This window comes from Puma concolor, chromosome B4 (genome assembly GCF_028749965.1).
Source record: "Puma concolor isolate L17-30 chromosome B4, mPumCon1.1.hap2, whole genome shotgun sequence".
Classification (NCBI taxonomy): domain Eukaryota; kingdom Metazoa; phylum Chordata; class Mammalia; order Carnivora; family Felidae; genus Puma; species Puma concolor.
Window position 1 is genome coordinate 7,604,828 of NC_141673.1, and position 13,550 is coordinate 7,618,377.

A 13,550-nucleotide genomic window follows, 5' to 3' on the forward strand; every position below is an offset into this window, starting at 1 on the left:
CAGGTCTCACCCACAAAGGAGTTGGGCTTGTCCAGGGAGCCACGGGTCGACCCAAAGCTGTCGAGGGCATCCAACCGGGTATCCGAGTATGGCAGCAGGTCGAGGGAGTCCAGTGCGGAGCCTGGGGGGTCGAGGGCATCCAGCACAGAGGCGGCCAGCTTCTTGGAGGGGTCCATGACGAGGCCAAAGGAGGCAGGGGGCAGTGGGCTGGAGACGGGAATGGAGCCACCCACTACAGGTGGCAGCAGTGGGGTCCCACCGGGAAACACGGGTATCAGCTGGGGCAACTCGCTGGGCACGCCGCTGCCAGGCAGGCCTCCCTGGACCAGGGACTGCGAGGTGGGGAACAGAGGGAGGGGTTGGAGGAGAACTCGACCACCCAGGCCTGGGCAGAGACAGGCACTGTGGACCCCAGGCAAGCCGACTCCTCTGTGCCTCAGCCCAGAGCCATCCCACGAGTGGAGCTAAGGATCTTTGCGGTCCCTCTGGTTGTGTATTCTAGAGCTTCAGGTTTGTACCCCAAGCAGGTCCCTTTCCCTCCCCAGGCCTCAGTTTCCCCAACTGTGACATGGGAATGGGACCCTCCCTCCACCCCTTGTGGGACAGGTGATGAAGGTGCTGGGGCCCTGGGGAGGGGGAGGGGATCAGGGGAGCAGAAGAATGGTGGCAGCATGGCTCACCAGTGAGTCCAGGAGGGTGTCCAGCTCCGGACCAAAGACATCCCCGTCGGAGAAGTCGTCCAGGCTCTCAGTGCCAGGGAGGGCCCTGCTGCTGCTGTCCAGGGGGGCCAGCAGGTCCAGAACGTGAGGGAACAGGGGCATTGTGGGGGTAGAGGGGAGGGGGGCCGGGGAGCCTCGCAGGTCCACGTAGCAGTCTGTGGATGGGAGGGAGGGTTCAGTAGCTGCAGGGGGTCCTGCTTGGTGAGGGGTGGGATGGGGAGGTGATCCAGGGCCCTAGGGTTCTCCTGCAATACCTTCCCTCCTCTCCCTAGCTCCTGTCAGGAATCCTGCCTGTCCCGCCCACCTGACCCCATGCCTGGAGGCTCAGTCATAGTGAAAGAAGGCCTCTACAAAACAGAAGAGGGACCTTCAGTCCTACAATATCTCTCCAATGGGCCTGGCCCAGTGCCTGAATATTGTCCCTCTGGGCTAAGCAATGCCCTCTCTAAGGGACACTTTTTAAATGTGACTCTTCCTGGAAGCCAGTGAGGAAGAGAAGGGGACTCTCAGTTGGGAGAGGGGCTGGCCTGGAGTGGAGGACATGAGACCAGTGTTACTTTACTGTGTGGCAGACCCCCCACCCTCCTCTCCCTGAGGGGGAAACCCCAGGGCAGGGAGCCCTCAGGCCCAGGCTGGGAGCGTCTGAGCCTTCCCTGGGGTCCCATCTCCACCCTGTCCCCTCAAATCAGGGACACTACCTGTTTCGATGTCATCTATGGACCCCAATCCATTGGAAGTTCCCTGTGGGAAGAAAGACACAGAGGGTCAGGCAGACATGGGCTGGGAAGGCCATGGTACCTCCTCCACGGTACCCCACCTCAGTGACCACTGTTGGTAGTTTTTAAGTTTACTTATTTTTGAGACAGAGAGAGAGAGAGAGAGAGAGAGAGAGAGAGAGAGACAGAGAGAGAGACAGAGCACGAGTGGGGGAGGGGCAGAGAGAGAGGGAGACACAGAATCCGCAGCAGGCTCTGAGCCGTCAGCACAGAGCCCGACACGGGACTCAAACTCAAGAATTGTGAGATCATGACCTGAGCCGAAGTTGGGCACTTAACTGACTGAGCCAACCCAGGCGCCCTGGTATTTTTTTTTTTTTTAAGTAGGCTTCACACCCAGTGCAGAACCCAACACGGGGCTTGAACTCACAGCTCTGAGATCGAGACTTGAGCTGAGATCAAGAGTTGGATGCTCAACCGACTGAGCCACCCAGTTGCCTTATTGATGGAATTAAGCACGGGTCTGGACAGGCAAGAGTCAGGAGGCAGGAGTCACACAAGTCTCACATCTGCCTTTTGCTGGAGGAGAGCCCCGGGCGGGGAGAGATATAACCTCTGAGCCTCGGTTTCCTTACCCATCACAGCATACCCCGGGCCGGGTGGCTAGGATTTTACTGAGCCCTCCTACACCTGTGCCCTGCGTGGATAGTTTGCAGCTCTATGACAAAAGTGCCACCCCTCGAATCACCAGTGTCACTCCCCCAATTACAGCCCCAGGCCGAATGAGCCCTGGTGAGATTCCACTGCCACTGGTGGACCTGCTGTTGGAGGGAAAGCTGGGCCTGAGCTTGCTCTGTGGCCTTGCCAAGTTCCTCATCCTCTCTAGGCCTGTTCCTTTTTCTGTGGAGTAAGGATAATACAGTCGCCCACCTTCTAGGATAGATAGAAGTTTGAAATCACTTGACATTTGCATAGAACTCAGAACAGTGCCTGACACACAGGAAGTGCTCTCTGTGTCTGTCAGGAGGCTGGCCTGGAGGGCCCGGGTGTTTTCGCTCACCAGCCTCCACATTCTGTCCCCACAGACTCGCCTGCCGCATCGTCCCTGCCTGGCGTCCCCCTCTGGCTGTGGCCCGAGTCATTTCTCGAGCTTGGCACATCCTCCCCTTCCCCAGCGGGGCCCGTGGGTGACCCCACGTTCTCTGTGCACCCACCGAGGGAAGCAGGGGGACCAGAGCCTCACTGCTAGCCATGTGGCCCCGTGGATCTACAGTGGCGCCAACAGCAACAAGATTTACCCAGGGCCCTGCCTCACGCCAGGCCGGGCCCGCGATTTACAGCCAGACAAGCTCAGCCCCAGGTCTAGGTGCCCTGAGAGGTGTTCTCCCCCACACAGAGGAGACATTGCTCCAGTGACGTGGCCACTCCGGGGCCAGAGAGGGGCTGTCTGACCCCAGCCCGGGCACCTGCACAGAATACCTCCTTCTTGTGCCCTGGAGCCTGGCCCTGCACGGAGAAGTTGTGCCATTCAACGTCCGGGGCGGGGGCTGGCTGCACAAACCAGAGCTGCCGTGCTGGGTCGCAGCTGCTACTCCCACGGGAAGCATATGAGACACGTGAGGTGGGGACAGAGGTGCCAGAGGAACGTCTCTAGGCACGGCCGTGCGTCTCCCTGCTCGGTGCTGTCCACGGCTCGCCGGGGCCCCTGCCAGCCACCCAGCTCCAGCCCATCATCTCTCCCTGCCCCTTCCTGCTAGGGACACTCAGGTAGCAACGAGCATGGAGCGCCTCCGCCCCGGCGAGCCTTGTGCCCGTGGCTGTCACAAAACGGCAGGCCCCGGCAGCTCTCCGGGAGGTGGAGTGGCCACCTCCGATAAGGGTGCGCTCAAGACCTGAACCAAAACACAGGCCCAGCTGTAGCGCCCGGCTTCTTCCGAACTAGAACTAGTCTTGTGGCCTGGGATACACGTTTCTCTCTCCTGCCGCTAGGCCCGTGCTCGAGCTGTGTCTCTGTCTTTGACTTTGGCTCCCTCCTCCCCAACCAAGGCTGCCTCAGGTTCTAACCTGTTCCTAGAACTCACGGCCTTCCTTGTGTCTCGCCCCTCACACTGCCGACGGGAGCGCTGGCACAGACCCTGTGCCTGCCCGTGTCATCTCCAGGTCGTAAGAAGCTCCCGGTGGCTGCAGCTCATGAGTCCCCACTGCCGGTCACACACGTGGAATGACTTACTGGCTGAATGACTGGGACTCCTGGGCTGGGGACCCCTGCCAGGATCCCCGCAGCCAGGCTCACACACGGTGTGTGGGTCAAGCTTCCGGGTCAGGGGATCTGGCTGGAACGTTCCCCCCTCACTACTCTGTGGAGCCTTAGGCTCCACACATACGTACCGTGTGTGTACGTATGCATGTAAGTACGTGGCTGTGTGTGCGTGGTACGTGGACACAGAAGCGTGTGGATGTGACTGGGCGTATGCACGTGCGTGTGTGCATGTGGACACGCGCGGCACCACGTGGCCCACAGAGGCAGGATCTGTGGGGTCCACTCTGCTTGGGCTCCTCACAGACCCCGACCCCCATGGCCAGCCCTGGCCCCTGTGCACGTGGTGGGGGCCCCAGCACGGTTGCGGGGATGCGTGGATGGTTTGGCAGGGGCTGGGGTGCCCAATGCCGTGCGTGGCACCATCGTGGTCCCCTGGCTGCAGACTCAGTGGACACTGAGGGCGGGCCCTTGTGGAGCCGGGCATCCCTGACCTGACTCCGAAGTGGTGCCAGGCAGAGGCACTGAACAGAGGAAGCCATGGTCCTGCTCTCAGATGAGCTTGTCAAGGAGCCGACACACACACACACACACACACACACACACACACACACACACACACCATCTGGTGCATGAGGAGGAGGTGAGGAAGGAGAGGGATGGCAGATCTAGACTGCAGGGGGCCCTGAACGCCAAGCAAGAGTATCCGGAGTTATTACTTCTAAACAGATGCTTTAATTAATAACCACTGAGGGTCTCCATGCTGGGGAGAGACTCATGAGGCCTGGCTGTCAGAGTTCACCCTGGGGGACAAGAAGGGGAGGCTGGCCCAACCTGGAAGACTGGGATGTGGCCTTAACCAGGGCGGTCGCTGTGGGAAGAGAAGGAAGGAGCAGGGGTACCCCATCACGTACCTAGCCAGGATCACCCCAGAGTAGTCCTTTAAGGTACAACATGTCACTATCAGCAGAAAACAGAAGGGAGCCCCTGTTGCTTGAGCTCTAGGAATGAGGCAGGAGCCGTTGATACCCAGAAACTCTGAATCGGATTTGCCTGGGGGCTCCTGGGTGCCTCAATTGGCTAAGCGGCTGACTCCTGGTTTCAGCTCAGGTCATGATCTCTTCATAGTTTGTGAATCTGAATCCACATCGGGCTCCACACTGATCAGCGCAGAGCCTGTTTGGGATTCTCTCTCTGCCCCTCCCCTATCTGCATAAGGAAGGAAGGAAGGAAGGAAGGAAGGAAGGAAGGAAGGAAGGAAGGAAGGAAGGAAGGAAGGAAGGAAGGAAGGAAGGAAGGAAGGAAGCTTTAAAAAAAAAAAAAGAAAGAAAAAAAAAAAAGATCTGCCTGAGTAACTCCCTGCCTCCCTAAACCCTCTAGAAAGAGGAACAAGGAGCCCTGCACAGTCCCCTCTAGCCAATATGGCCTCCTGGCTGTTCTCCCCACACACTGGGCACACTCCTACCTCAGGGCCTTTGCACTAGCCATTCTGTCTGCCTGGTCCCCCAGACCTCCTCAAGGCACATCCCTCACCTTCAGGTTTTTGCTCCAGTGTCTCCTCACTGAGGTCTTCCCTGCTCACTGTTGAAAACTGCAACCCCTCCCAATTGCCCCAGCATTCCCCAGCCCCCTTCTCCACAGCACTTATCACTTTTTATTTGTTGTCTCCTCTAGTTAGACTGTAAGTCCTACAAGGGTGGGGCTCCTTGACTATTTCTTTCTCGGCTGTATCTCCAGTGCCTCAGTCAATTCTATGCTGGGCACATAGGAGCCCTCAATAAATCCCTTCTGAATCAGGAGCACCCGAGTGGCTCCCTTAGTTAAGCATCCAACTTTGATTTTGGCTCAGGTCATGATTTCCCTGTTTGTGGGATCTGTTTGTGTCAACAGAGCAGAGACTGCTTGGGATTCTCTCTCTCTCTCCCTCTCTCTCTGCCCCTCCTTGCTCTCTCTCTCTCTCAAAATAAATAAACTAAAAAAAAAAAACAAACAAAAACAAAAAAACAAAACACCACCCTTCTGAATCAATGAACTGAATCAATACTCTTCCCCTCCAATACCTTCCCAACACTCCTGTGACAAAGACTCACCTCACCAGGGGGTAGGTGGTCTGGCTTCTATCTAATGTTCCAGCCCCACTAGTCCCCTGCCTCCCTTCCTCTGGGTTCCTCCCATACTCTGAGCTCCTCCAAGCCTCAGGGCCTTTGCATATACCGCCCCATCTGAAATGTTGTTTTACCAGCACCCCATGCGCTGCCTACTCCGCAAACTTCCGGTCTCATTTTAAAGGTGACTGATGCCCAGTCTAAATCAGGCCTCCCTATTCCAATGGCCCATGGCTCCCCACACGTTGTCTTTACAGCTTTCATGATGGTTTGTAACCACAAATAATCAGGCTAGTGTCCATTCGACCTGGACTGTGAGCTCTTTGAGAGCAGGAACCACGATTGTTTTCTTTTCCATGTACCTAGTCCAGGCTCAGTGGACTCAGACAAGTCACCCAACTTCTTGGTTTCTCCTTGGTAATAGGGGTAGGCAGTACCTCCCTCAAGCAGTGTGAAATTATTTGCAGTTGTTCAGTCAGTCAGTCAGTGCTATAGTCTGAATGTTTGTGATATGTTCAACGAATGTCAAGTTCATATGCTGAAATCCTACGCCCCAAAGTGATAGTATTAGGAAATGTGGCCTTTGGGAAGTGATTAGCTTGAGGGTGAAGCCCTCATGAATGGCATTAGTGCCCTTATAAAAGAGACACCAGAAATCTCCCTTGCCCCTTCTGCCATGTGAGGTTCCAGCTAGAAGGTGCCATCTGTGAACCAGGAAGTGGGTCCTCACCAGAAACTGAATTTGCCAGCACCTTGATCTTGGACTCCCCAGTCTCCAAAACTGTGAGAAATGAATTACTGTTGTTTATAAGCCACGTAGTTCATGGCAATTTGTTAGAGCAAAATGCTATAGCTTTTTTTTGAGCATCCAGCATGTGCCAAGCCCAATATCTGGTTATGATCCACAAGGAGGGCTGTACGGGCAGATCCACACTGGTCTCCCTCAGCACCCAGGAGTCCCAAGGGCAAGGATGTGCCTAACTCAGCTATGTTCCAGCTCCCAGCCCAGGGCCAAGAAGGGGTCCCCTGGGAGTTTGCTGAGTGAGTAAATGAAAACCCTTAACGCTAAGAAGGCAGGCGGGCCTGCTGCTGCTTTGCTGTGGGATGTTGGCCAAGTCCCATCCTCACTCTGTGCCTCAGTCTCCCCTTACGTACAAGAAGGCAGGACACCAGCCTCCACCAGAGCTCTTAGAGCCCGTCCCTGGTCTTCCAAAAGGCGTCGAAGTCTACCTGAGTATGTGTGGTGAGCAGTGGGAGAGTCCAGTGTGTGTGCTGGGCCCTGGCACCGACCCGAGGGTGAGCCAGGTCTGTTGGTGGTGGCACAACGGTCTTGGCCCCAAGGAATGGGGACGTCCCAAACCCAGGGTAATGCTGTAGTCTCAGCAATTATTGCTCCTCAGCTCCCTCGGTGCCACACTCCTCCGGGTATACTCCCCTGTTCTGGGCGAGGGACAACACCCCCGTTTCACAGCTTTAAAAACTGAGGCTCAGAAGTGAAGGTTCTGCTCAAGACCACAGCTTGCATGCTGTGGGAGTCTCAGGTGTGAGCTCTGACCCCCACTTCTGTGCATCTCCCTGGCAGTTGCTTAGGCAGGGGTATCGGGAAGGGTCTCAGTGGGGGGTGTATACTTGAGCCGGGCCTTGAAAATGAAAAGGCAGAGAAAGCAGGGTATGGAGGAGGGGAGACATTTGAGACCCAGAGGCCTAGATGCAGAATGGCCAGTGAGGAGGAAAACAGCAAAAGAAGGGTGGGGGTGAGACTTCCCTGCCCATAGTGGCCGCGGCCTGTCCCCACACTTTGCCCCTGTGGTCACAGGAGGCTCCTCTTAAGAGGTGGAGGTGCTGTGCGTCCCAGAGGTGTTATTAGTCTGGTCCAGGCCCAGGCTATCAGCCAGGTGCATGGCTCACATCAGTGGGGGCTGGGACAGATTGAACCTAGCCCTTCTGTCTAATCGCCCAGGATCCACTGCTGGGGGCATGATACCCCAGAGAGTGAATCCAAAGCTCTCATGAGGGATGAACCAAGATAGGTTGATACTGGGGGCAGGGAGGGAGGCCTGGGGTCCCAGCCCCCATCCTACCTGATCCGCCAGGCCAGCTGCAGTGCCATTACTGAGCAGAGAAAATGTTTCCAATTCCTGCAGGGATTAGAGAGGTGGGAAGAGATGAAGGTTCGGGAAAGATGCTCAGGGTCCCATCAATTAGGGCAGCTGAGGGGCCCCAACACACGCAGCTGGCGTCCATAGTGCCCTAAGGCTTCCTGCCCCAAGTCCTGTCAGAAGTTACCTGTTCTCTCTCTGGAGCAGATTTGGACATTTTCTTCCTGTAACTGTGACCTGGCAGAGGACGGACCTCCACATACATGCTCCTACTGTGTGCCAGGTGCCACATCAAACATTCTTTGATTTTGATGATCCGCCCAGGAACCCCCTGAGATGGGCATAATTATCCCCATGTTCCAGATGTAAAAACCACAGGGGGGAAAGAACTAACTCGCTCAAGGTCACAGCAGACTCTAGAGCTGTACCCTCTCCTACATGCAGCTTCCTGGCATACAATAGGTGCCAAGTGAATAAGTGTGGATCTAAACGAGCCAAATAGATATCTGCACCATACAGAGGTTATGTGAGAACATGAGGCGGAAAAGACACCGGTGTCATCTCAGGCCATCTCGGGGGTGCTTAAGTCGGCCAGGCCAGGGGAAGGAGGAGGTGTTAGCAGCTGGTGTCTAAGGTGAATTGGAAGCTTTGACTGTTCTCTCCTTTTTCCGAAAGGTTCTGGAAGTCAGTCCAGGGCTTTCGGCCAACAGAGAGGGAAGATCACCTGTTATCATTCCTCTCTGTCCTGGCCTGGCCCTGGCCACCCTCCCCCACTTCTCCCCAGAGGTGCCTGGGCTCCCTTCAGACCTCCCCATCTCCACCCCCGTGGACTCCCAGCACCCAGAGCCCACCTACCTGGGGCCTCTTATACGCTTTCCGAACTCGAAGCCCAAGCTTCTGAGCCAGCTCCTGACCAAGCTGAGTTACACTCTCATCCTGCAACAGCAAGACACAGGGTGGAGGGGGTTAGTCTGCCCTAGCTCACGCAGCTATGCTCCAGAGACCTTGAACAGCACTGCAGGGAAGGGGTGGGGGGGTCTGCTGTTACCCCAAGTTCTACAGATGGAACCAGCCGAGCGCCCCACCCCATGTTACTGACAAGGAGGCGAGGCCCTAAGAGGGGTCACTGGCTGCCCGGGTCACACAACTAGCATGTGGTGGGGCTGAACCAGAACCCACGCTTCCCTTTTTCCCTTTCACTGTGGGGAGGGGAAAGGAATAATTTTTGCTTTGGATTTTAAAATTATCTTTTTCTTTCTAGGGGCACCTAGGTGGCTCAGCCGGTTAAGCATCCGACTTCAACTCAGATCATAATCTCATGGGGTCATGAGTTTGAGCCCTGCGTCGGGCTCTGCACTGACAGTGCTGAGCTGGCTTGGGATTCTCTCTCTCTCTCTCTCTCTCTGTCCCTCCTCACTTGCACTCCCCCCCTCTCTCTCTCAAAAGAAATAAACTTTAAAAATTTTTTTGAAAAAGAGGTAAAATTAAATTATCTTTCTATTTCTAAAATTCAGCAAGGCGTAGTGTCACTCTACTGTAGACGGTTGAAATGTTGCAGGGAGAGCAAGAGCTCCCCTGGATCACCCCCTTCCCCATCCTCACACTAGGCTCCTCCCCAGAGGGAGCATGCCTTGTGGTCTGATGTGCTTCCCTGCAGCTCTTTTCCAGGAATGTGCATAACGTGCCTACAGATCTATAAAGGATGCTCAGTTTTGTTTCGTGAGGATTTTTTTCTTTTTTTTAACATAAGTGAGATCACATTACACCTATTGCTCTACGACTTACAACTTGCTGCTTTCACCACACGATGTCCCGGAACTCTTTGCAAGGAAGGACATGTGGGTCGTGCCCGGGCCCACGGGAGCGAGAATGCGGGAAGTTTGGAACATAGCCAGCCGGCCCACAGTTAGCGCTCAATAACAGCACCCAGCATCCCTTCCTCCCTCCAAGGCTGTTACTGTATATGCATTAAGTGCCAGGCAAGGGCTAGGACCAGAGACGCCACTAGCAGAGGGCACATGGGGCCCAGGCCTCGAGGAGGCTCCAGTCTAGTGGGAGAGACTAACCAGTAAAAAAGAAACGGTGACTGTGGTCCAGGCAGCAAAGAGGCAACAGGGATGCTATAATACCCCGAGCATTTGTCCACCTCCCTACCTGACGAGCTCCTGGAACCCAGGGCCAGAGTCTGAGTCATCTCTGGTCCCCAGTACCCAGCACGGAGCAGGGCTCAGCCAGTATTTGCCAACAAAGACTGGAGCACGGGGGGATCCCCCAACTCAGAGTCAGAGGCCCTAACTGGGCCCCGGAGTCCTCACCTGTACAGTGAGGTAAGCACCACCCTGCCTGCCAAGGAATGGCAGACATGAGACTTGGATGTGGACCTGCTGGGGACACTAGGAAACGCTGTAGGACCATGGACTATTGTCATAAGAAAGGTTCTCAATTGTGAACTAAGCTGAATCGGAGACGCATGAATAATAAACAAAAGGACTGTAACAGTGCATGTTTTCTGAACCTACTGTGTGATCTTCAGATTCCATCCTCATAGCTCTATGATGCCTGGTATATTACCACCCCCGTTTGACAGGGGCGCAAACCGAGGCTCAGAGAGACTAAGCTTGGTGTCCAAAGTCACACAGCTAGTAGGTGGCTAACCCAAGATTAGAATTCAAACCCAGGCCAGCTCTCTGACACCAACATCCTTGACCACTATGCACATGGCCTCCCACTCTCTGTTCTGACCACCAGGTCCTTCCTGCTTCTTCTGGTCCCACTCAAGCCCACCTTCCTCCAGGGAGCCCTCCAAGATCCTGATCACTCCTGGGCAGAATTGAGCCTTTTCTGAGCCCTTTTACACTCATTGTTTCAGGGATAAAATAGGAGGGGTGCTTCATAGACAAGGAGCTGATGTGCAGACGGGGGAAGTGTTTTGTCCAAGGTCATGCTGGGGGTCAGTGGTGGAGTCAGACCTAAACCCCAGGGATGTTTCCACATCTCCCAGCAGACTGTGGGTCCCTGAAGGGCACAGATCTGGATAGTTCGTGGGTGCTTAGTAAATACTTAAGTACTTAAGAAGTGGGTGAATAAAGGAGGAGGGGGCATGCGCCCAGCTGTGTGTGGGCCAGGGCAAGCAAGGCTCACTACTGGTCAATTCCCTGCCTCTCTCCCACCTAGTGACAGCTTGGACATCAGGACCCCCACACATGTGACACCCCTTTGAGTCCTTATTGCAACCCTAGAGGTTAAGAGTGCCAACTCTAGGGGCTCCTGGGTGGCTCAGTCAGTTAAGCGTCTGACTTCGGCTCAGGTCATGATCTTGCGGTTCGTGGGTTTCAGCCCACGTTGGGCTCTGTGCTGACAGCTCAGAGCCTGGAACCTGCTTCGGATTCTGTGTCTCCCTCTCTCTCTGCCCCTTCCCTGCTTATGCTCTGTCTCTCTCTCAAAAATAAACATTAAAAAAAATTAAAAAAAAAAAAAAAAGGAATGCCAACTCTAGAATCAGACTGCCTGGGTTCAAGTGTGAGCTCTGCAGCCCACAGCTGTGATTCCCGGGTAAGTTCCTCCGTCTAACTCAAAGGGCTGATGCAAGGATTAAGTGAGTTAATACACACTGCGTATTTTCAGCAGTGTCTGAAACACAACCAGAGCTCAGTGTAAATATCAGTATCTGTCGGTCCACAGCACGGGGAGGGGGACACAGGCTCAGCAGAGTCCAGCCCTGCACCAGGACTCAGGGCACTCACGTGGGGCCGCGCGAGGGAGCACCGGCTGCTGCATTCATATGCCTCCTTGTGACGCCCCAGCTCGCTGAGGGCACGTGCCTTGCGGAACAGCGCCCGGATGTTCTCGCCGTCCAGGCCCAGCGCTTTCTCACTGTCCTCCAGTGCCTTCTCATACAGGCCCTGCGGAGAGGAGTGGGAGGCCACACGGTCAGCTCTGGTTACCTCCCTCCCACCCCTTTCCCTGCAGAGACGGGGGAGGCTGGAGGATCGGGGAGGGGGCTCCAGAGCTCCAGGAAACACCTCTGACATTCATACTCTGGTCAAGGGCAACTGTATGTCCAGCTCAGGGGGCTGCAACGGGCACTGGCAGGCCACTGGAGGTGGGGGGATGGCCTTCAAATTCTGCAGCAATGATCCTGGCCATTCAGACACACCTACTTCCATATCTGCCTTCAGCTGAGAACTTCATGGCCCAAGAGTAATCAAGGTACCTCTGAGAGGAAGTGAAATCAAGAAGGCAGCTCAGGGTACAGAACACAGTGTGAACAGGTACCTGGTAGACCTGCTTATCCAGAACAGTCCACTCTGGATTGCAGAGGTGTTAGGGGGTCCTTTAAAGAGCTCACGGCAGAGCATCCCTAAGGATCTGGTGAGTGACTGAGTCAGTGAGCAAGCAGGACAAGGAGAGGAGGAGGCCAGAGCTTTCGGGAGGATGGGGGGAGATGGGAGGGAGCCCAGGAGGAAGGAGCAGGAGTGGCCAGGGGTTTGCAGAAAGAGGCAGTGCACGATGAGGGTAGCGGTTTTCAACCCTGACTCCCTACAGACTCCTATCCATGCCCAGGCCAGCCTGATGAGCGTCTAACAGTCTAACATCTAACTTAATTCATCGGGGGTGGGGCTCAGGCATCCGTATCCTTACAAACCACTTTTTGTACCATGTATTAGCACTTTAAGGGCTCTCCAGGTGAGTCTGTGGTGCAGCTGGGGTTGAGAGCCACGGAAGCAGGCGGTGACACTCCCACAGGAGGGGGTGGAGGAGCCGGGCCTACAGAGGCTCACTAGGGTGCAGGCCCAGCTTGGCTGGGCATCTGCGGGAAACGGCGGGCAGGGTGAAGAGGGGAGGGGGTGCGGGCTCACCATGGTAAAGTAGCAGGCGGCCCTGTTGACATGCAGCTTGCACAGCAGCTCCTGGGGTAGGGCCACCTGGTCGGAGGCAGCATAGTCGGCCACGTTCAGCCCCTCCATGTACTGTACCAAGGCCTGCTTGTAGTCCTTCTCCCGGAACAGGTCATTGCCCTCAGCAAACAGGTTCTGCACCAGCTTGAGCAGAAAGGCCTGCCAGGGAGTAGGGTGCAGAGGGGGCTCAGGGGTCTGCATGCAGCCCCAGCCCTGGCACCCGGCCTCTACACCCCCTTCTCCTGGGCACCCCTGCCCTTTGCCTTCCCCCGGCCCCGCCGCCGATGCTCACCTCATATTCTTCTTGCTTTAGGGGTAGTGTCGACCTAGCAGGAAAAGGAGAGAGACACAGAGTCTGGGTGAGCCCAGGGGTCTCAGCCTCATGGAGGCCCCAGGAGCCAGAGCCAAAGGCCACAGATCATGCCAGGAGTGGGCGCCTCTACCTCAGACCTCAGATGTCACCTTGTGGATTGGGGTAAGGAAACAGCAGCTTTTTCTCCCCAGACCAACACATGCTGGTCTTCCATTTCTGCTGGAAGGGAGAGGGAGGAAGGCCTTGTGTTTGCCCCAGGCTTTCCGGGTGCAGATGCTGAGAAGGCCAGCCAGCTGGCCTCTTCCTGAGAAACCAGTTCTCTGGGAATGACCGTGCCCCCGACACGCTAAACTTGTAAATGCAGGCCCCAGGCAGCAGGAAAAGTCCACCTCAGGTCCCCCCAGTTGGACAGCTTCTGCCCTTCTCCCATCCCAGCCCCCAAA

The 13,550-nt window shown here is 55.8% G+C and overlaps 1 protein-coding gene across 1 annotated transcript in view; it reads right to left on the bottom strand.

The window, feature by feature from the left end:
• The window catches only part of ZC3H7B (zinc finger CCCH-type containing 7B), a 60,913-nt gene that overhangs the window by 18,535 nt on the left and 28,828 nt on the right, over positions 1–13,550 (bottom strand). The window contains exons 3-10 of the mRNA XM_086712168.1: positions 13,087–13,120; positions 12,756–12,953; positions 11,640–11,798; positions 8,752–8,832; positions 7,879–7,935; positions 1,418–1,460; positions 681–874; positions 11–332 (exon numbers count right to left, since the gene is read on the bottom strand). Of these exons, the coding sequence (XP_086568294.1) occupies positions 11–332; positions 681–874; positions 1,418–1,460; positions 7,879–7,935; positions 8,752–8,832; positions 11,640–11,798; positions 12,756–12,953; positions 13,087–13,120 (1,088 nt within the window). The remainder of the gene's footprint in view (positions 1–10; positions 333–680; positions 875–1,417; positions 1,461–7,878; positions 7,936–8,751; positions 8,833–11,639; positions 11,799–12,755; positions 12,954–13,086; positions 13,121–13,550) is intronic.